Here is a 23466-nt window from a genome sequence, read left to right as displayed (position 1 = left end):
AAAAAAAAAAAAAAAAAAAGAGCTCACGCTGGGCCAACGCAAGCACTTGCAAAGAAACTACTGTGTTCTGTACAGTACTGCTTGGCAGAAACGCAGAATCTTCTTCGTCTGTTGGTACCCCATCCAAAAGGAGATAAAAAAAGACCAGTCAACCCCGAAACAGGATAAGCCCGATCACCACAAAAACAAGGACGGATCGCAAAGGCGGCACTCAATTCACGAGGATCAGTCGTCCCAGCCTGCATATCCCACATCATTATCACGCAGCCACAGGCACTAGCAAGACGTACCCAGCGCCGCTTTAGCTTACTTTGAAGCGCGACCCGACCTGATAGAGAAAACACCGATTTAGAGCGCCCACATCCCAGTCGATTTCACCGGACTGTTTCACGGCTCAAGAGACCAGTGCATTGCTCGCTTGCAACTTTTTTGTCTGACGGTTGCTCAGAGTTAGAGAGCTGATCCCAGTCAAAGAACACGGGCCACGGTGCCAACGAATGATTGCATTGTTTCGTCCCGCGTACGGTCAGAAACAGAGACACCCGCCGCCACCAGCCATACATCTCACCTCACTTAGGCGCGCAAAGTACGGTATCATCGTCCAGTCTTCCTAGCCACTCGTCCCTTAATAAGTCCAGTTGTACCTTGCTATTCTTGCACTGCAGACTGCAGGCGCCAGTTTACGAGCCAACCCCACCCACTTCCCGGGATCCGGTCTAAAAACGCATCGATACGTACCCCCAAAATTCTACCTTAGTACCAAAGGCAGACCACATTATTGTTTGAGCAAGCCCCAGCCTCTTTCTTATCAGAACCTTTTACGCCAAACAACTCCACCCAATATATCCGTCTCGCAGGTCCCACGGCAATTTCTCGACTTCCTTGCTAGTAGCCGTTTCGTCTGGTTTCGGTGACTTCTCCCCGGCACCGCCCTCCTTGCACTCCAGCTCTTATCCACCGTCTCCATCGCATCGGTCGATCGCCTGCAACTCTCCACTCTCTTATCACCCTGAGACTCTAATCCTCAAGGGTAAGGGCCATTCGGAGATCCATCACTGCCAAGCAATACGTCTAATAAAACAGTCGTACCCCCAAGCGCCGCAGCCATGGCGACCTCCACCGAGCAGTATCGTCAATACCCACCAGCACCGGCGAATTATCCGACACAAGAACATTATCAGAGGCAGCAATATCAAGCAACTGCCCCGGCCAAAACTACACAGAACCCGCCCGCTCACAGCCGAACCTTCAGCTTTCATTCTCAAAAATCGCATAAGAGCTCTGGCAGCAAAGACTTACACGAAACTCACGCCGAGAAGGAAGCGAAGCGTTTACACAGTACAGCGGATCCCACATTTGCTTTGAACGAAGCAGAGCCCTGTATGTTGTCCCTTTCCCTGGCTCAACGACAGGAGGTAGAGATCGTTTTCTAACATGATGACAACAGCTGCAGAAGCCGCCATGATGACCGAGTCGAATTTCGCTCCGTTGCGATCTATGCAACACAAAGACCCATATGGCAATTCCATCGGTCCGTGACCTATTCCTACCTTCCCAAGACGGCACCACTGACAGGACAAACAGAGGATCCCGACAAATCGAACCCAACAAGAAACAGATGGGAGCGTCCACTCGACACTATTCGAAGTTTCGAGGCTGCGATTGACGGGGGATACTCGCGCAAGTCGCTTTACCGAGCTGGTATGTAGGAAGTTCATGAACGAAGCAGCACGAGTTACTGACTCCGACGCAGAAACAGATTCGCAAGCCAACTGGAACAGGCGGAACAGCTCGTTTAGTAACCAGCCACGATTCCCTCGCGACAGCTACTATGGCAGCCGCCCAGTGTCTCTTAGGCCAGAGGGTAACCAGTACGATACAGGGTCCCGAAGCAATTATTTCGATGGTCAAGCTTACAGCAACGGTTATGGCACTGGTCCGTCGCGGCAACGGATGTCTAGAATGCAATCAGAGCCGCAGTACCAGACTGGACACGACCAAACCATCTATCCCCTACCCAACAAAGATCGATCTTACGAGACCGTAACTTCTGCTGCAGGAAGCGGCAACTCTGACCACGCAGGTTATCAGACAGACCCCACGAGCAGCGACAACAGCTCAATTGATCGGACGATGCCGGCTAAGCGCCGTGAGCCTTTCAACGAGTATGCGTCAAGTTCCTCCCAGCAACAGCCAGCGAATCAATCGCGCCCCTGGCCGACTCCTGGCATGAATGGCAATGGCAGCCATCCTCAGGTGCCGCCACCATCCCATGCGCAATATACTCCAGGCCAGGACCAGGCTCCGGTTCCACCTCAGAAACAGAAGAACACTCTTTTGAGGAGAACATCTACACAGCAATCAGCACAACAGCCTCAGCAAACAGCTGGCGGGGACAAGCGCAAGAGTTGGTTTTCTCGTAGGTTCAGCAAAAACTCTTGAAAACCCAGCGATTCGGCAACGATCATACACGTTTGAAATGTACATACGTAAACATTTCGCAACATCCACCCACTCTCCTTTGTCGATACCCGTTTCTTTGATGTTCAGCGTCGGAATGCCATGATCACACAGCGTTTAACAGTTCATGTTCTACTCACCGAATTTTTTTACGATGGACGCTGGAGTATACTGCCACCACTTGCGATTTGTCTTTGCAATGGGACCGGATGAGCGAGCTTTGTTTTTCACTTTAGTCAAATTGGTTTGAGGTTAGGATGACTAGGGGTCTTGCCATTAAGACAAGGCGACGCATTTCAATTTATGACGGGATGGTACATTAGCACACGAAACTGTACGAGGCAGGCGTTGGCGGGCTAAACTTTGTGCAACTGGTTCCTTGGAGGATAATCCTTGAGATGCGAAGCGAAGGCTGGATCTACCGCCACGATCACCATTAATTACACCTACTCCCTGAGACGCACATAGCATATACACGTGGCTGAGAAATCATCCAGACATGACGGCCTGCCAAAAGGCACGCTCATAAAGATGACATGAGAAAATAATTGACATTAATGACTCAACTAATAGTCATGTGCAAGATTCACAGTTGTTTAAAGTGAATTTTAGCGGTATTAAGAAGCCGTTGGTTTGCGTCTACTTGTCCTTCTTGTTTTCCGCCTTTAGTTGGTCCGACTGGTCCTCCTTCATGGCAACGATAATGTATCCTATGAGGACGACATTGGCCAGCACAGCAGCCAAGCCGCCGGCGAAAGAAGAGTTGCCTGGGCAGCGTTAGTTTGAATTCTGATACACAGGAATGTGTGGAGAGACTTGCCATTGAAGACAGTGTTGACGGTGAGGAAGTATGAACCAATTGGTATAAACACCATGGCAAAAGTAAAGGCCAGGAGCTTGTAAATGACTTGGCTATTATTATCTGATCAGTTTTGATCAAAGGGCTCGGTGAGATTGTCGTAGAGAAATATATGTGTGGCGAGAGTGACGGTTTGAGGCACGGATAAGGCTTACCTGGGTACAGCAGGAGCTGTGCTTGAGGTTTCGTCAATAGGGTCATCCTTATCAAGGAAGGTCTTTTCCGTAGCAACAATACGTCGGGTGGCCATTTTGAGATAATATAACAAGAGTTTAGGCCCTTGTTGAGAGGGATTGGTAGTGTTGTATGTGTCGTGGTTGTGAGTTGAGGCTACCTAATTCACACCTATGGGTGGCAGAGGTTGAAAGTTGACGTCCCACTTGCACGTGCGAGCAGCTTGAAAGAAAGAAAAGCACTTGCCATATAATGATCAACGCGCAAGAAAAAAAGTGATTTCTTTGTTTGCATAATAGGTACTAAGTAAGTAAGACAAGACCTCAAACAATAAGATCAGACCTAGATTCTTAACATTTTCTTCTTATAATCCCAATTGTCCCCAATTCGTCTGAACATCTCTCGTATCAAGTACTATGTACTCCATCCCGTTTTCCGGTCTCACGTGATTTCGCGATTCAGCTTCAGCGGGTCGCGTCTTGAAGTGAGTTTGGACGGTTGGGCCACTTCAAAAAATCTCCACCCTCTAAAACGCCCCTCTGAGATTTGAATTGGAACCTCCTGTGGCACTGGCAAGCACTGTCTACCTCTTTAATCAATTAAAAGTCATTTCTGCTTACTTCTTTTTTTCTTCTCTTATCTAGAGAGTCTTAACCCCCTGTTAACGACGATCTTCCTCTTTCATCCAGTGGTGCGCTCCATTGGCCGTTGATTGAACAATAAGGACAGAAGAGAGCGAACAAACGGTCGATCCGCTCAATTGCAATCACGGTCTCCGCCCTCAAACGCTGCTAGCTTCTAACGTCCTCCCTATAACGGATGCCCATATTTCACAAGACTACAATATGGCACGAAGCTCTTCACCTTTACCAATTCGGCATTCAAACGTTCTACCACGCACCCCATCGCTCGCTCGCAATACAAGTACTATTGACGACGCCGACGAGCTAGCCGATACCATTCCCTGCTCTCCATCTGCCTTTTTACGAGATCCACAAACAACACAGCCGACACAAGTTCTTCAGAAACCTACACTTGCGCCTATGCGGTCATCCTCGCCTGCCAGCAGCATAATCGAAGTTCCTGCATCCTCGCCTTTTCAACAGGCCAAGAAGCCTACGCCCCTTGGCAACCGACTCGCCCCTGCTGGCACCGTCTTTCGTCCACCACAGCGGACTTTTCCCTCGATGAACAACAAGCGGCCGGCTCAAGAGCCTATCAGCCTCATCTCAGACGACGAGGACGACCTCACACCTCCCCGCGGTGATATCCGACCGACAATGTTTAAGGCACATGTGGCGGCATTCGCCTACAAACCCGAGGCCGATGCAATCGAGCAGCAGGCAGTTATAACAAAGCTCCGGCAGATATACGATGTCTTCGGGGACAAAGTTCCATCACACAAGGCCAAGGAAGCTTTGAATGTATGCAGAAATGATCTTGACGAGACAATTCTTTACCTCGAGCGTCAGTCTCAACCCAGACCTGCTCTGAAGCCCAAAACTGGCAGACGATTGATCAGCAAGGGAGCTTTACAAACATCAGCAACATCCAGCCGGGGTAATTCTGTTTCCTACACAGCATCCCCCAGCCCCGAGAAGAAGCCCCGGCGACGACTAGTTCAAGGTCTTCGACAGCAGTCCATCCCATCATCGCCGCCATTCCCTTCTTCGCCTGCGGTCGCTCCTGCACATGCCTCGAGCGACGATCCGTTGGTGATTGACCTCGTCGACGATGACAAGGAAGACACCTATCAGGCCGAGGCGTCACCAGATCTCTCCGATGATGATTATAAAAATAACAAGGTGCTAATATCCCTAAACACATGCACTGTTCAGGAACTAGCAGCCATGACAGGCATGAAAGAGGATCAGCTTGCATGCATGATTGAGAAGCGACCTTTTGGCGATCTTGCGAAAGCCAGGCGGGTAACTATTGGCAAGAAACCAGGCGCGAAAAAGGCCTCCAAGATCAGCATTGGAGACAACGTGGTCGATGCTGTGGAAGTTTTCCACAACGCAGTTGAAGCAATCGACAACGTTGTTGACAAGTGTGAGCGCGATGCCAAAGACATCAAGCAGCAGGTTGACACATGGGACATTGACACATTCGGTCATGACAAGTTGCGAGCACAACGACAGGATTCCGAGGACCTTCCGCCTACTCCTACAAGCATAAGCGCGACCAAATATGTGCGCCCACCCATTGCTAAACAGCCCAAGTACATGGATGGACATTGCAAAATGAAGCCTTTCCAACTTGTTGGTCTCAACTGGATGTCCTTGCTCTACAAGTTCAACATCGGCTGCATCCTAGCAGATGAAATGGGCTTGGGCAAAACTTGCCAGGTCATCTCACTCATCAGTCACTTTGTTGAACATTATGAAGAGAGCAGCAGCAGCAACAAGGGAAGACGACCCTGGCCTAATCTGGTAGTTGTTCCACCCAGCACATACAACAACTGGCTCGTTGAGTTTGGCAGGTTTGCTCCCGGCCTATCAGTAATCGGATATCGAGGTTCTCAGGCAGAGCGAGCTCAGATCGCGTTCGAGATCGAACAAGAGCCCGAGGCGTTCCATGTCGTTCTTGCGACATACTCGCAAATCAACAATGAAGCAGACATTGAGGCCATGCAGTCCATCCGGTTGAATGCTGCTATTTTTGACGAAGGCCACAAGATGAAAAACCCTCAGACCAAGATCTACAGAGATCTTCGTCGAATTCCGGCGTCGTGGAAGATGCTCCTTACCGGTATGTTACTCTTATTTCTCTCTGATAAGTATAGTGCTAAAGATGTATCATAGGAACTCCTGTGCAGAACAACCTGATGGAGATGACATCACTCCTCAACTTTATCAATCCTGAGATATTCAAAGGTTGTATGGACCAGATTCAGTACATCTTCAGCCAAAAAGTCACAATTCGAGATGTGTCCAACGGTGCTTTTCTGTACAGCGAGCGTGTCAAGCGAGCTCGCACTATTCTCGAACCATTCATCCTTCAACGTCGCAAAGACCAGGTCCTGTCAGACATGCCTCCCAAGATCTGCACCGTCGTTCGTTGCGATCTGGATGAGAAGCAGAAGCAAGTGTACGCCGACTACGAAGAGATGTTCAAGATGGAGCCATCCAAGCGGGTAACCAAGGTTCGTGGTCGTGGAAACGATCAGAACAATTGCTGGATGCAGCTTCGCAAGGCGGCTTTACACCCACTCCTCTTCAGGCGTCACTTTAACGATAAGAAGGTTGAAAAGATGGCCACGATCCTCATGAATAGTGTTTCGCAGGACGACCTACGGCAACCAGACATCAAGCACCTCATTCAGGAACTCAAGGATTCCTCCGACTTTGGTCTCCACCTCTGGTGTCGTGACTACCCAGGACTCCTCGGGAAATTCGACATTCCTCCAGAGGCAGAAATGGACAGTGGCAAGGTCAGGAAGTTGCTGGAGTTGATCAACCACTATCAAGAAAACGGCGATCGAGTTCTTGTTTTCAGCAAGTTCTCTCGTGTCATTGAACTGTTGCAAGAGGTTCTTGCTCAACAACAAATCCAGCATCGAGTTCTGATGGGCAGCACCACTGTTGAAGAGCGGCAGACACTGATCGACGAATTTAATGAGGACCCTGATATCCCCGTCTTCCTGCTCACCACTGGAGCAGGTGGCACAGGTATCAATCTTACGGCTGCCAACAAGGTCATCATTTTTGACCAATCGGACAATCCTCAGGACGACATTCAAGCAGAGAATCGCGCTCATCGTCTCGGCCAGAAACGAGACGTTGAAATCATCCGACTCATCGCAACTAACACCATCGAGGAGCTCATCTACAAGGCATGCCAGAAGAAGATCGAGCTCGCCAACAAAGTCACAGGAGCTGTTGCGGATGAAGACCCTGCCGTGGCAGAACAGACTCTTGAGACCGAGGTCCGCAAGATGCTCATGGGGGAGCAGATGACACCTCCTTAGGACGGATAAGTGTCGCAAGCTCTTATTTGAACTCTTTTTTTCATGTTTCATCTCAAACACGACATATCACCATTGTAAACATTTTCATTTTCTGCACAGCATAGCAGAGCGGCTCGGTTGTATAAGAATCACATACACTCATCGACTTTGCATTTAATGGTTGGCTGGCACAGACGCTTTGTTGCTATTATTTTCTCACGAGTACCGTAACCTCCACTGGTGGTTCCGAGTCTCGAGGGTTAGTGAAGGGCATGATCGGCGATACAGAAGTTTGTACGAAGTCAGTATTCTACATTAATGATATAGATGGCGCGAGGCGAAGCAAAGGGGTGTGTCAACGGTTTGCTACAGCATTTTAGAAGCACATGGCATGCCATCGCATGGTCTTATAGACAGGTCACAATCAAGGCAGTAGGGCATGAAGGTTGCCCTGCGAATTTAAATTAAATATCACATTTTTATGAAACTACACTACCTATCTTTGCATTGAGGGTTGATCGAGCCCGGTTTCATCTCACACACTTACAGAATAAGACGGCGTCTAATCTCATGTTGCAGTCAACAACAAATAAACCTTGGGCGTCACCCAGCAACGGTTCATCCCCCATCTCGGCCCGCCGCCGCGCCCGTCCCATTCCCCGGTACGGGCTCACGCTAGGTCAAGTCGAGAGATCGAACAGAGGCAGAAGATCAGTGGAAGGACCCTGACTCGGGCTGACAGCCCAAGCGCAAAGTTTATCAACTGATCTTTTCCTAGTATGAAACGCGCAGAGACCAGAAGGCGTCTGCGGTGAGGATGAAAACCGGGACAAAGTGCATCTTTGCATAAGCGGTTCTTTTGTGTGCTTGATGCCCGTGCCATGATAAGATAGACTAGCATCGTTGCTACGCAGATGGATGCTTTCTTCGCGTATCGTACAGTGTCGCTCGGACTGGCCGTGCGCTTGGTCGGGCTAGAATGCGGGATGAGCGATGGAGGGGGTGATGGAGGGGATGAAGGAAGATGGATGAGGAATCATTGTACACGACTCATTGTCGGATGAGATGAAGAGACTGTGACTTCAGTCTCACGGTAAGCTGGCATACGCGATTCAACGGTGCTTAAACTTTGGTACGCAACTACGCCTCGGATTGCAATTGACTGCAAGTTCGATAGTGCTACCCAAACTGGGTTCCGCGAACAAAATATCTTTTGTGGGAACTCTACATGGATGGTTACGATACGCATTGATTGTCCAGCCACTTCGATAACCGTTGAGACAAAATAAGGTGGTTGGTGGGTGTAAGTGAACCCTGACGGTTTTCCACAACGGTTGACCAAGACGGATACCAAATTGTAACGTGGCTGGTCACTGGCATTAATCGGATAGATACAGACTCGAATAATAAGATAAATGCAGATTCAGTTGAAGGTGAAACAGTGATGTTCACTGTCTGTAAATTGTTGACGTCTATGGTAGCCAATTCCAGTTCTATAAGCACAGAAATAGCAAACATAAAACTTATACGCACGCTTTTTGCGCGTGTGGATATCATTACAAAATGAGAATCAATACCCAAACACCAATGGCAACCCATTGCCCCATGTTCTGTAGTCCCGCCAGTTTATATATATGCTCGCTACCGATGACGGTCGGCTGAGGCTTTCGCTAAATATCAAATGTATGAATCATGTATGTGAGAAGATGCTTGCAAGTTGTGTGGAGTTTGCCTAGCGGCCTGGTCGTGACTTGAGACCGACGTCGCCATTGAGCAATAGTGTCTTCCAGCGACGATCGACAGCATGACGATCGCGGCCGAGATTCCGGGCGCAATCTTGCCATTCTGCCTTTGAGAGCCTGAGCTTCTCCAGTACAATTTCAATGAGGACGCGATCGTCCTCAGCATTCCAGTCCTCGTCGTCAGAGTCCTCTTCGTTGAGAAGGTGACCACCTTGTCGAAGGTGCATGTTATGAAAGTCGGAACGCTCAAGACCAAGAGGCATCTGCTCGGGAGCGATGCGCGTACGCTTGGGTGTTGCAGGTTCTCCATGCTCCATAGAGCAACGCGACGGTGATTCGCTGCCGGAGTCGCTTGCTGATGAGTAGCGGTCCATATCATCGTCGGCAACGCGGCGTTTTTTGTTGGCGGCGCGCGGTGCGGCGCGCTTGGTAACTTTCTTGGGTCCGACTGGCTCACGACGTTGAGGGCGCGGTCGTAGGCGCAACTTCAGAGGAGGAGCTGCGTGAGCAAGTGGTGGAGTTGGTAGTTGAGCGTTGTTGTAATGAGCAGGACGAGAGTCGACAACAATGGGCGCGGGCATTGATAGGAGTGATTGGAGGGAGCGGCAGGTAGTCATGAGGTTGGCGAAAGAACCGTGCGAAGGAGCCGGAGGGCTGGCAGGAGGAGAGAAGAGAGATTGTTGAAGTCGGGAGTGAGATGAGTGCGACGCATCGCAAGGTAGCGCAGACGGAAGAAGCATGTTGACGGTTTTGAGATTTGTATAATGTCCAAGTTTGATGCGAAATTTGAGCGCAGCAACAGTTGTTGTTTTGTTAAAAGATGATCCGTATGAGCGGGTGGTTGGAGTGTGGTGCGACTGCGACTAGGATAAGACGCGGCCTGGCGCAAAAGTCCGTCAGGTAAATCAGGGCCTTGACGAGGTTTGTGAACTGAGTGAGAGAACGGGTTGGTAAGGTTTGAAGAAGTTGCGATGCGACTGTCAGGTACAAGAATGTAAATAATTCGGTGTTTGGATGTTTGGGTGTTTGTGTTTGTGTTGATGTTTGTTGTAGGTAGGAAGGTGAGTCTGTTGTCGGAGTGAAGAGTAGGAAATGCGGTGGTTGTGGTGGGAATTGGAATGAACGGGGGGTTGGTCAGGCAAGTGGCATGGGAAGGGGCAGGGGACTCAGTGGCCTAATATGGAGGTGGAAGTGCAAGTGCTAGACCAGGGTGGAAGGAGGGTCCTGGTGAAGGCTCCACAGTTCACAGTCCACATTTTACAGTGCACATGCACTCGCACTTGCATCTGTAGCTGCAGACAGTTGCAGTTGCAGTTGGGGTCTGATCCACATTGTTCCACTTTACTTCACTTCTTCAGTCCACATCCATTGAGGTAGGTGTAAACTACTGCAACTACGCGACCGAGTCTACAGTACCCAGGTACTATCTTGGGGTGCAGATTCGGTGCAGGCGCCCCCTCAACGACGTGGACCCTTGGGTTTCCTGCATTTCGTGTCGTGGCCGTTTTAGTGAGCGATAAATCCAACTGCTGGCCCGCAGCGGTAATGGTACAGTACAGTGCAGTCAGTACCTACCTACCTAGATACCCATACAGACCGGGACACGAGAGTCAAAGACGGTCGATGGACCCCGTGCCGCCTGATCGTCGTAGCCCGACAATCTTCTTTGACCAAATGTATTTTGGGCACAAAAAGCCCACACTCCAAGTTCAGCTGCCCGGATCTCTCTCTAAAAGCCCCAAGACTTTCAGATGTTGTTGAGGCTTGATCCAGACAGGGATTTTACAGGGGATGTGAGTGCTTGCCTTGGAATAGAGTGTGTATGTGTGAGGTGCTCGTTCATGTCTTGCGGCAGTCGCACATACCGAAATTTGCAGTACAAAGAAAGAAGCTCCTGCTCACACATGCCCTGACTTGTACCTGCCTCGTCGCAACTTGCAAGTGCAGATGAAGGAGCACTTGCTTAATGCTTTGTTTGTAAATCCATGCTCTGGTATTACACTGTACGGGAAAGGGTGTTGACCTTTTACCCAATTAGACAGATATATCTGAGACATCTTGAATAGCCTCAACTTTCACACCCTTATGCCATGATTACAGACTGTCTGTCAATAGCCTCACTAAAAGTAACCAAGACAAGATACAATTGATTATCTTTATCCCCCCCCTCATTATCGTCTGTTTATTTCGCAAAGAGCAACCGCTATTGACATTTTTATCCACATTTCTTCAACCCTTCAGATTCAGTTATTATAGTCCAGGGTAGATACTGTGCCTGCTCCCTCTTGACACCCCTTCATCTTCTACGTCTATCAGATTAAATATTGTCTTTTCTGACGTCTTTCAAAACGGCCTGGCTCCACATACCCTGCATCTTCTTCCCCGTGTCTCTCCCTCTGATCATTCAAAAGCAACAAACCTTCATCTCTATCCCTTCGATTATAATGCACGAAATAACCAGGCCATGTCCAAGACAAATAGGTGCAGATCACGGTTCTACACAGCCAAAAATCGACTTTGGTTTCTAAGCTTGTAATTAGCTGGTTAGTCCCTGTTGTTCCTTGTGCCCTCTTTCTAATATTGATTTGTCCCAATGTCAGGAAGCTGGGTCGGTAAAAAGTTACAGGCAAATTCATACAGACACATCTCCTCCGTCATACATTATCAAAAAAATACTGATACATGGCACAATTGACCAACATGTCTAGTAGCAAATAAACAGTTGCATACTATCATGTCGGAGTTTTCTCCGTCCTATCATCAGACCCTGGACAGTATCTGCAAAGCAGCAACCGAACAGCCTAACCGAAGCAAGCAAAAAGAGTACCAGAAAATTGTACCATTCCATCAAAGACAAGACACTGAACGCGACCATGTTCATTTCAACCATACATGGTGAGAAATCTAACACATTTTCGCTTGTTCAACGTTCTCCCTCTTACAAGACCACGCTCAAGTTAGAAGAACCAGCTAACTACCTACGTAGATAGTATTCACGGTGCAGAAACCCATTTTCGGCCACCCTTGTTGTCCACACTGGGCTTGATGCCCTAGGGACCTGACTCAAGACATGAGTCTATGTATCCGTCCTATTGCGTGCATCACGCATGGACAACAAGGGTTCAATGCAAAGCTGGGCACACCAGTTACAGACTTTTGTGTACTACTACATACTAGTCCTTGACTTGAACGACCTACATTGCATTGGGTAAACTTCTCTGACTCCTACAAAGTGGATAAAAACTCTGTCTTGTCTTGTCTTGGTTCAAGGCGCACTGGAGGTCTTTCGCTTATTGAGTAGACATGGACAACCTCAAAAGTTCGCGCTTATTCGTCCACGCAAAAGCAAGCATGTGTCGGTATTGTTATACCTCATCAGTCGGCAAACCCGAGTCACAAGGAAGTTCCAGAGGCAGGGTAGCAAACCCATTACCAAGTCGCACAATAGCAATATTCAGAAACTCTCCGCTGACGCACGAGCCGTGACGGGATACACTACGCTCGCTTGCTACGCTACCTTGGATGGTAGGAGCGAGCCGTCGCGGCACGGGCTAGGACCGTCATCTAAGTTCTCCTCCATGGCATACCGCCCGCTTCTACGTTTGATGTGCTGCAGGGACTTGACATTGGGACTTACAAATGACGACTAATGGTTTACACGGTGCTCTGTTCCATGGATCCGGCACCATATCAGTTATCGATTCAAAACACTCTACATACACCTTTCTTTACTGCCATACACCATCCTCCACCCCTTCCTGAGCCGTTCATGGATAATATCACCACGATTTGTCAAAAGGTGGGAGTGTACCAGCATGACCTTGTTTGTGACATCCTTTACAAACAGGTCGGTGAGGTCATGCCCGATTCTAGTTCTACCGCTCTTTGTCCTTCCCCTGCTCGCTTTGAGAGTGTAGCGTTGGCATGCACGATTTGCTGGCTGAATGGATCCGCCTTGAAAGCTGCGACGGCCAGCAACTGTGATGTGTTCCAACATCTATGAATCAGACTGAGGTATACGAATGATGACCATGGCTAGGTTATTCTTCAATCTCTGACGAATATGCGGCCACCTTAATCGAGGTTCTGATTTCCCTCTTCATAATCGCTTTCCGATGCTTCCTTTCACCTGTCTGTCACTTGAACATCTTCTTACGAAGTAGTCTTCCACATAACTTGCACTATTTGATGCAGAAACTTGGCAGCTAGGTCAAGTCCTCGTTTCGAAGGTCATTCACCGCCCGTTTTATCACGCATGCTGCGTATACTCTCATCCATTGGCCCCAGAATGTGGTCGTGTTCTTCCCTCGTCGCGCGATTACCGCACAAAGTCGCGAGAAAAACGCGAATGAGGTTCGAAAATCGCGACGTAGACGCGATAACGCGTTAATTGAGACATGCGCGATCTTGGATCTTGGCCAATGGAAGAATACGCAAATATGGGTATAAGTGGGGAGACACGCAACCACTTCCGATGGTGGTCTAAGCGTGCATCAAGTACCTGACGCTCTTGACATGGGTATGGGCATGAGCATGGGCAGGGCTTGGGACTGGACAGGGATGCATCTACAGTGTGTCTATCTTCTTTCTCACGGCCTGCCCTGTCCTAATCTGCAATCCCGTGCAAAACTCTTTGTTTCTGAGTTCTATAATTGTTGAAACCATGACATGCCAATGTCAGATCCTTTGTTGGTCAAGGCTAACTAGGTGGTGGCTCAAGTCCACAGATCATTGCGTCACATTCACAAGAATACCTGGCATCTGAATTGCTTCCATATCCGGCTTCCGAAACTTGGATAGAGTCCAGCTGAAAGGTATTACATCGTCTTGCCTTTGCATCCATCCCTGTGCAGGGAATCAGAGCACAAGACGAGACAAGCCAATATATCGCTCACACATGTTCCTCTCTCTTACTTCTTATGGATAATCCAGTCAGTTCATGACTGTTGCCGGACTTTATCCAGCTCTGTTAAACATCCAAGACCCCACTCCTTTCACCCCTGCCCTTCAAGTTGTGATATCTACGGTTCGTCCGCAAAGTAGAGAGACATTTTAACACATAAAACGCGACTAAGGAAATGTCGTGCACACACCAAGAACCCCTCAGTTCAGCTTATTATCTCAGTATCAAAATCCTCGCTCCCTGCTCTCGGTCCACCGAGTGGGGGATTCATACGGTTGTAAGTGCAAGTTGAAACATCTCCCTTGTAATCAATATTTATTTTTCTTTGACGACTGCCAGATCTAGATCCATCATGCCCTGACTAGTGACGCCCTTACCGAGTTCTGGGGATGAATGAAAGTGAGATGGTCCGCTGCTCCCTGTCGGAACCTTTATCGGGTCCTTTGTTCGATGGATTCGTAGTATCAAAGCTCCTACGACAGAAATAAACCCTTCCCTGCGCTAAACGTTGTCGACAACAAAGAGGGGAGTGTTGTTTTTTACTAGTCAGGGGTGGTCTATATCTAGATCTTGTGGAAATTTCTGTTGTTGGTTCTTCTCTTGCAAGTCAGATAGTTATGATGAGCCAACAGAACACATAGCCTATTTCACAAATAAGCTTACATTTGACATGCATCGGTTCTCCTAAACGCAATTAGATAGTAAAAGCACCATGGCCACTATCTACAATGACATCCACCTGCGTCGAGACAAACTATCATCATGCTCTAACTTAGTCCAAGTTCGTCACTTGTCCCTTGCATGGTGTGTGAACTCGGACCACAGAACGCGATCAGATGGTTCCAAGGTCAAAAGGGAGGACAATAGTGAAATCAATATCACATATGAAGGGGTTTATCTCTAATCAATGTACTCGGGTTGGTTCGGATATTCGATTGTGGTTTTTAGTAGAATCTATATACCAGGTAAAAGACCACATACGCGTTGATTTCCTCAACAATTGTAACCACTGCTGATATATAACTTAATAATATAAAGCAGACACAGTAATATAGCAATCAATAGAATATGTTACATCATTGAGACATAATCATGTCATTGTGCCATTGCACAGTTCGTCAAGTCCAATATATCCTCTAGTCCCATCAACCTTGGCCGACAGAACCCCTTGCATTTCAACCGTCACAGAGTATCTAAACTCAAGGGACAAGTCAACTGGCGGAGATGTAGATTGCATGGCCATCCGGTATGCATGCATAGACACGAGTGAGCCAAGGATCGGCCAAGAGAATCACATATTGAGTCAAGAAAACATGTGATATAGCGAGCGGTTTGTGTCAAGCCCGTACCATGTGCGCCCTTCATTACTATGTCATGACTATATTCAAACTGCGTCTCCTACAGACGCCAAAATCCAGACAATACATCACCGCGATAAGTCTCATCCATCCCCTTTGTTTGCCGTACTGACAAGTGCTCGTTCCCACAGCTTCGGTACCGTTCCTCGCAATGCCACCAAGCAACTCATGCCCAACAAGATAGCAACTGAGCCGGTGAGCCGCCATCTCCCTCACATTAAATCTTATCATTCCGCGTCTGGTATTATTCTAAAGATTTCGCTGCCAGGGTAAAATATATATGCCAAAAAAGAGTCTCGTGGAAAGCAAAGAAACGACTCTATGTATCTTAGTACAATGCGACACAATGCAGCGTATGCCAAGATGGACAAGAAATCGATGCTCGATAAATATGTTGTTGCTGATGACACTGTCAGTGGCATGGCAGAAGTCGATGACCAATTCGGTCGCCATTTCATTAAGAAGTGTAGTTGTCGTTGATTATGTGTTTCCTTCGTATTGAACCCAGAACGAGCCAGTGCTCGACTGCTTTGATCACATCACGATGCAGTCTTTATCGTCTTTGCCGTTCTTCTGTATCTTTCCGTTGCGTGGAGGAGCAACCTCCATCGGAGTGCCCTGTCCGCTGACGGCTGCTTGAATAATAGCCAAACGCTGCTTGGCTCGCTCCTCACCAGCATCGGCAGCCTTGACATACCAGACGTTGGCTTCCAGTACATCGCGACGACATCCAATGCCCATCTCTGTGAAGTAACCAACAGCATATTGTGCCTTGACAAAACCTGCATCGCTATTAGCCAATTTATCTCCCGTATACATGTTGAAACAAGACTCACCCAAATCAGCAGATCGACGCGCCCACTCATAGGCCTCCTCTTCGTCCTTTTCCAAAATTGGGGGAGCGCCGACCATATACCATGCACATAAACCCATCATGGCGCCAGCATGCCCCCGCTCAGCTGCACCGGTATAAAAGTGTACGCTGAGAGCTGGATCTCGAGGACAATTGAGCAAGCCATGCTCATAAGCATCGCCGAGCCGATAACTAGCTTCGGGGTGCCCCAGTTCAGCAGCCTGGGTAAAAAGCTCAGCAGCATGGTTATCATCCTTGAAGATGTCTGCACCATACCCATTCTCGTATAAGCAACCAAGTTGATATGGTGCCGAGTTGTATTGGATATCGGCAGCTTCAGCAGCCAGCTTCATCCACTTGATTCCTTCTCGATAGCGCTTTTCTCCGAGGTCTCCAGACAGACAGGCCTTACCCAGACGCGTCATGGCACCGGGATGTCGCTTCGAGGCAGCTGTACGCAAGAATTGTACCGCCTTGGCAGGGTCCTTTCGGCAACCCCAGCCAAACTCGTAACATAGTGCAGTTCGATACCCAGATTCGGCATGTCCATGCTTCGCAGCCAAAACAAACAGGGGGAAGGCTGAGTTATAGTCCTCCTTACCCTTGCTGAAAAGCCCAGAGGCGAAACCATCCGCGAGATAGTATTGAGCAAAAGGATAGCCAGCACTAGCAAGACGCTGCAGAATTTGTCGAGCTTCGCGAACCAACTCCTGTGGGCTTGAGACGGAACCTTCAGCAGCTGGACTGTCACGACCTTTTTGAGGCTTCGGACTGTTCTTGCGAGTTTTAGGCTCCGAAAAGTCCAGACCTTGTTCTTGAGCTGTTGAAATCAGAAAGATGGCAAATGAGTACTGGATCGAAGAGTCATTTGTCTTCTTGACGTTTGCACGATACATGTCCAAAGTCTTTTGGGTACTGAGGAGAGACGCATTGTTGCCTATAACAGTTCGGAGATTTGAGTTATCAGGAGTCAGAGGCGCAGGAGCTTGTTGAGGATAAGAGGCATTAAGCAACTCTGCATAAGTTGACAGTCTAACATCGGGAGATTTACGTGACTGCGGGCCACCTGGCATCAGACCTGGAGAACGGCCACGAGAATCAGAATAGACGGAATATGAGGACGGTGGCCGAGGTAGGGATGTTCTCATCTGATTACCCGGGTTTGGAGTAAGGTGACGGCCAAGACTTGAAGCACTCTCAGACAAATCAGGAGTTGAAGAACCCCCGGCTTCCGGGTTGGGAGCACTCGGTGGATAGTCTTTCTGATGGTGGTACTGGAAGAGCGGCACCTCAGGTACGTTGCTTTCAATAATGGAACTTTCAGCGGAGTCGCCTGATGCCCGGCCCTCGATATTCTCATTCACACCTGAAAGAGAGCTTGCACTTGTCGTCGCCGAAGACTCGATCGAGACCTGCTGTGGGTTTGAACTCGCAGTTTCATCCGATTCACGACTGTTGCGGTATTGATCCTGACCACGAACTCTTTCCGCCGGGGTAGTCTTGGCGGATTCGGCCATGAAGGCGCCGTCATGTAATTCTCGAGGGCTTGTTGGCTGCGACCTACGATCGTGCTGTGGGGGTGGTGGAGGAGGAGAAGTCTCTGGGGGTGAGGGAAGCGGATGAAGAGTACGGTCGACCAATTCCCCCCTCAAGGCTTGCTTCGGAGTATATTCCACATCAGCATTTGAAGGCTGAACCCAGTCTCCCTGCTGGAAGTTCACACGAACAGGAGAGACAGGCCCATCGCGCAATCTTGGACCCTCAGCATGATCAAGATCGGGAATGCGAACCGGGCTTTGGCGAGATGCACTGGTCGGTCTTGAGGAGGGTCTCGAGGGTGGCTCGTAGTAGTTGGGCGAGGTCGCAGCAGCAGACGATGGGGTGTTAACCGCTGCCATGGTAAAGCGAATGTGAAGGTTGGTAGTGCCAAAGCAGTCGAACACAGCTTGGGGTGTATTTCAGAACGAGTGTCGAGGTAAAGCTGTAGTTGGACAGCGGCAACGGTGCAACGCAACTCGATGAGGGCTGGATATTCAAAATCGCGATGATTTCAACCCACCGAGACCGAGGTTTGCGACGTGCAAAGACGTGAAAAGAAAGACGAGACGACCGAATATAGCGACTGTGGAGGAGGGGGAGAAGCGATCGCACTCTGTACTAAGTCACCTTCGTATGGATAGGTAGTGAGTGACTGACGGTTTAGCGCAGGTAGCGTACGGAGCGGTTATGGAGTCTAGCCCGAGGATACTGCACGAAGGATATTTGGGGTGGGATCCAAAACGCGGCGATACAGCGGGTACAGGGGACAGTAGGGCAAAGAGAGAATGGATCAGCGAGCGACAGTACTGTGACAAGGGGTGGTTGCAGTGAACGATAGTTGGGGAAATATGGAGGATACGGAGAACTGCGAGATGCTGGAATCGGCAAAACGAGAGTTTGTGGCTCTTTCTCTCTTTTTTTTCGACCCCTTCTTTCTCTGATGGAAAGAATGGAAGGGAGAGAGAAGACTGGGAAGGGCCAAGACTTAACTAGTTCCAGATTCGGACGCAAGAGAGGGAAATTCCAAGCAATAAGATGAGTGGACTTGGGCTGAGATCCAATAAGGTCCTTTACGACCTGGGCGCTGCGCCGCCCGAGGAAAGATGGATATTGGCGGTTATGGTGGTGGTGAAAGGTACCCTCTAGGGTCCAACTTGGGGGTCTAGGTCCAAGTGCCAACCGGAGTTTAGCTCAAGTTACTGTGGGCTTGTCCCTAGGGAGCAGTGGAAGCGGAGTTGCGGGCAGTATGAATGGCCCATATATGTATGTACTGTTTGTCCGGGGTTTATACTATGATATCCGTAATAAATGTTTGAACGATTAATGTTTGTTGTTTCGTTAAACGGAAACAGCGGAGAATATTATATGAATTAGATAGAGTATGGTTTTGCAGTTAAGCAGGCCAGAGTCTTGAGCTTACTATCTGATCCATGCTCGTGCAGCGACCAAGAGAGTCATTCAGGATTGTCAGAGAATGAAAGCCAACGTTTTGGCGTGGGCAGCTGAACTGGTAATGATTGAAAAGGAACAGGGGTATTTTTTAATCGAGTGTCACTTAGGAAAGACTCCTGTCGATTGACTCCTCCCCAGCAAGGTACCTTGCTCTTTAGCCTTCAGGACTCTCTTGTCACGCTCAAGTATTATCCTCATCCTCAAAAGAACTATACGAGTCTTTCAGCTCCCTTTATAAATTACAAAACAATTATATCACAGCAATCACGCGTTTCTGGAATAACAAATGTCGTGCACACCCCCTTTTCCAATTCTAATACGCGGCCCCAAGGGATGGGATGGCGGCAACCAGCTACAAGAAGGCTCGGCATGACGAACAGGACGAACCTGTGGTGCGGAAATGGCGCGGGTGGTTAAAACATGCCGGGCTTGTTTCACTCTTCAAAGGAGAAATTGAACGAGTCTCCAAGTGATAGTCTAACCATTGAGATTTCGATTCGATTCGTGAAACGACCAGGTAGAACTGAACAGCCTCTGTCATGCAGCACGTCGCACACATTTAGCGCCATCGTAGTGTACATGCATGGCTGTAAATAACTCAATCCAAGGGTCCAGGCCAAGCCTTAACTAGGTAGGTAGGTCAGGCTGGTGGGCTGTTGCGCCAACCATTTTGATTTCCTATTTCCTGACCGCCAGTAAACTACTACATGTTCAGTCATGCGTTTGGGTTTGAATTACTTCAGCACACAATCCGGTATTCTGATATATTTTAACACCATGTTGTCTGGTAGCTAAGTGACTGTACAATTACTGTTCCAATGACTTCAAATTCCAGGTGTCGTACAATGAAAGATGGCTTTAACAATGGGCATGCAAAGCATGATCGAATCCTTGCTGCTGTATAAGAGCCAATACATCCATAGTACTGATCGGTGTTTTTCTTAGCAGGGCTGAGCAGCCACCATGGCGTTGGCATCGTCACACAACCTACAGTACCACCCTATTGCAATGACCTGCTCGCACAAAGCAAAGTAGATCGGAGATTTCCTCCGCTGTCACTGCCGGGTTAGACGGGTAAGCCCTCGTTGCTTTTTCCTTTGTCCATGGGCTCTGGTAGCCTACGTACATATGTATCGCAAACTGGGACACCAGAAAGTTCTCCAAAGACTCTCTCGCAGAAGGACAAGAATCAATTCAAATTCAAAAATCACTGTCGTTGATTGTCATAACCCCTGCACTTTCTAGCGGCGCAGGCTCGTCGTCTTGTTTGGTTTGCTATGTGCCAAGCGCTTTGATAAATTAGCCATCATTTCGAGTTACTTCTTGTCGACTATGGCCATTTCTCTATCAGTACATTGGCGTTCGGCTCTGGCGCCAAAGAGGCATCCTACAATAATTTCCTGCCCAATGAACGGATCAAAGTTGACTTTGGTATCCTTGTCATAGTCGCTATCGACTGTGCTGCATATCTCGAGATGGGTGTGTTGTGCTGTGCACCTGTACACATTAATGCTTCTCTCTGTACTCTGTATCTTGGTGGGCTTTTGTAATCCTGTTACGTAGTATTTCTGTTAGTTAACCACCACTCCCGAAGCGCCATGTATTAACCGAACATCGTGTTTTATTCCGCATCTGACAGGGGCTTTAGGGGCGACGAGGTTCACAGGAAACTTTATGGGCTTATTCAGTACAAGATATAAGATTCAGAGTGTTTCAACAGACGGGGCCGTCAGATCAACCGACGGCCCCACCCTCCCGAGCCGGCCGTTGCTTCGGCACTCTAAACATTTTTATGCCGGACGGCCGGCTTCGAAAGTACTGATTAATTGCGAGAGTAATGAGAATAGTTGCTAACTCGGTATCTCATAACCATATTTTAACCACAGAATCAAGATATAAGGCTCTGAATTCCGCAACAACTGCCAATAATTCATCCAGTGGTAGGCTGCTCCTAGATCCTACAAACTTACAAGTTTCGGTTCTGGGATCAGGCTTCTTTGAATCCTGGGCACCCCACGACAATATCAATACTACTGCAACGATTCCGAAAATCTTAGGCTTTGATATTTGTACTTCCCATACGATCAGACTTGGTGTGTCTGATTGCATTATCGCTGTCTTGTCTCCCAGCATTGTGCGATACTTCCCGTATAAATGGCAAGCTAGTGTTGCAAACACCCACATGATGCAGTTGATCTCGCTCGTATCTAGGACCCCACGACTATCAGATCCACTTACTAACCTGGTTGTATATCAACTCAGTTCCAGATGGCCACTTGAGCTCTGGCTTGTTTGATATCTTACTCCAGCAGGCCTGGGCTCTGTGGTCACAGATGGTCTGATGTTATGTATGCATCCAAGGGCCGGTACAAATAGGCCGAGGTAGCACACGGCGGTACGTCCATTTACGACTGTCAGTATTTGACCAGTAGATTTGTCGTCTTTCAATTAACTTTTGAGTTCACGGCCTAGCGAATTGGAGCCGCAGCCCGATTCGACGGTACGAAGCTCAGGCTGCGGCCAACACATGGTAACGCCATCTGTATCTTGAGAGATATACACAGGATAGTATTTGGCAAAACCGAACGCGATCGTTTTTACGGATAGCCAGACAATATGCGTCCTGATGATCACAGGTTAGTAGCAATTAAGCGGTGGCTCAAGCCGACCCGAGATTAGGAAGATCATGAGTGATCTCATGGGTTACAATACAACGTTCCTAGGTAGCTAATCCAGAACATGCAACACTCAAAGTTGGCGAGCAATGGTTCATCAATCATGTAGGTATGTTAACTTGTGCGACTATTTTGGCTGTTTAAGCCACCAAATCTTCTATTGCTTATTTGCATAATGCATAAAGGCAGTATGGGACTCTGCACGACATGATACGGAACAAAAGCTGGGATGGAAAAGGATAAGACGCTGCTATCTACTCGTCTTGGCTTATCAGCAAGGGAAAAAATATATGCGGAGCAATTAGACTGTAGGGTCAGATCGGCTCGACAAGCGAGATGGCAATCAATAACTGGTTCACTGACCACTGACTGACCCCTGGCCTTTGCATCTTTAGAAGCTTGTTCCTGCGGATGGAGTACAGAGTAGCCTGACCGCAAAAAGAGTGTACATACAAACTGACGTCGATGCATGCCATTTTTTCTAGTACCAATAGTATGTGTGCAATACGTGCAGGAGTTAGATTGAGTACCTCTATCGTGGAGGATTGCAGGCGTGGTTAGTCCAGTGTTGGTCTTGAATTGGCCAAGCCCTGTACTTGGGGGCGACCCTGCTCAACCAATTCATCATATATATCTATATCTCCTATTCATTATCAATCACGGATAGCCTGGTGTGAACAAGCGGTTGGCAACAATAACAAGGTGTTGTCATAGCTCAGCAAAAGTAACCCCGGAGCATTATCGTGTCTTCATAGTAAACAATGGACTTAAAGCGCATAACCTTGGAAAGCACATCTGGGTTCTTGCCTTGGAACAGAGGACTCTATGTCCAAGTGTTGTGATTGAGCTGCCGGGGCAACCGCCAGGCCATTAACCCACAGAAAGAAAGCCCCTGCAAATCTCTAAGCCCAAGGGGCCACATGCCCGGACTATTTTAACTTAGCGCCATCAACTGGTGCAACCATCAGTTGAAAGGCTATTCTCTAATTGGCTATTGTCCGCCCCCTTCCCATGCTTCCTCTTGCCCAGATTAGCCAGACTAACGGCAAGGGAAGGAGCAACAGACCGTTGGCTGTTCAATCGCCTTCTCTCGTTCGCTCACCTTCTCTCTTTCCAACTCAACTCAACTAAGCCGTTCGTTCGTTGTCGTTGTCTTCGCTCGAGGGACGTTGACTCGGTCGCTTCTCATTGTATTTTGCATTCGCTTTCGCTCCCACTTTCGCTCTCGTCATTGATCACGACATTTATCGCTCAGTGTCGTCCCCTGCAGTTATTGCAACAGTGCTCTTTTCTACCGAGACCGAAAAACCCTGGTCGCCCCATCACTCGCTCGCTCGCTCGCTCTGTTCTGCTCCACGCCAGCGTCCAGACATCGCTCAACCTTCATCTAATTCAAACAACGCCGTCTTTGTTTCTTTCGATTTGACTGGATAAAAAGTGTTTCTAGCTGTAATCCCATTCGAATCCATGATTCTCTCTCCACACTGAGCTTGGACAACTCG

General features: G+C 48.5%; 5 protein-coding genes across 5 annotated transcripts; 2 read left to right on the top strand and 3 right to left on the bottom strand.

Annotated features, from left to right (window-relative positions):
• Positions 1-1106: 1106 nt before the first annotated feature.
• FPSE_00414 (uncharacterized protein) lies at positions 1107-2442 on the top strand (the record flags this gene model as incomplete). The annotated part of the gene is made up of 4 exons (XM_009253534.1): positions 1107-1380; positions 1448-1531; positions 1585-1701; positions 1754-2442. The coding sequence occupies 4 exons, from the start codon at positions 1107-1109 to the stop codon at positions 2440-2442; spliced, it is 1164 nt and encodes a 387-aa protein (XP_009251809.1).
• Positions 2443-3099: 657 nt separating this feature from the next.
• FPSE_00415 (uncharacterized protein) lies at positions 3100-3569 on the bottom strand (the record flags this gene model as incomplete). The annotated part of the gene is made up of 3 exons (XM_009253535.1): positions 3100-3227; positions 3257-3372; positions 3475-3569. The coding sequence occupies 3 exons, from the start codon at positions 3567-3569 to the stop codon at positions 3100-3102; spliced, it is 339 nt and encodes a 112-aa protein (XP_009251810.1).
• A 769-nt stretch (positions 3570-4338) lies between these two features.
• Positions 4339-7463, top strand: FPSE_00416 (uncharacterized protein; the record flags this gene model as incomplete). The annotated part of the gene is made up of 2 exons (XM_009253536.1): positions 4339-6244; positions 6298-7463. 2 exons carry the CDS (start codon positions 4339-4341, stop codon positions 7461-7463), a joined length of 3072 nt encoding a protein of 1023 aa, XP_009251811.1.
• A 1711-nt stretch (positions 7464-9174) lies between these two features.
• Positions 9175-9924, bottom strand: FPSE_00417 (uncharacterized protein; the record flags this gene model as incomplete). Its single annotated transcript, XM_009253537.1, has 1 exon — positions 9175-9924. The coding sequence occupies one exon, from the start codon at positions 9922-9924 to the stop codon at positions 9175-9177; it is 750 nt and encodes a 249-aa protein (XP_009251812.1).
• Positions 9925-15979: 6055 nt separating this feature from the next.
• On the bottom strand, positions 15980-18196 carry FPSE_00418 (uncharacterized protein; the record flags this gene model as incomplete). Its single annotated transcript, XM_009253538.1, has 2 exons — positions 15980-16227; positions 16282-18196. The coding sequence occupies 2 exons, from the start codon at positions 18194-18196 to the stop codon at positions 15980-15982; spliced, it is 2163 nt and encodes a 720-aa protein (XP_009251813.1).
• Between the last annotated feature and the right edge of the window lie 5270 nt (positions 18197-23466).

Source organism: Fusarium pseudograminearum, chromosome 1, assembly GCF_000303195.2.
Source record: "Fusarium pseudograminearum CS3096 chromosome 1, whole genome shotgun sequence".
Lineage (NCBI taxonomy): Eukaryota > Fungi > Ascomycota > Sordariomycetes > Hypocreales > Nectriaceae > Fusarium > Fusarium pseudograminearum.
Note: the sequence above shows the minus strand (reverse complement) of the source record. Positions and strands in the feature narration are given on the sequence as shown.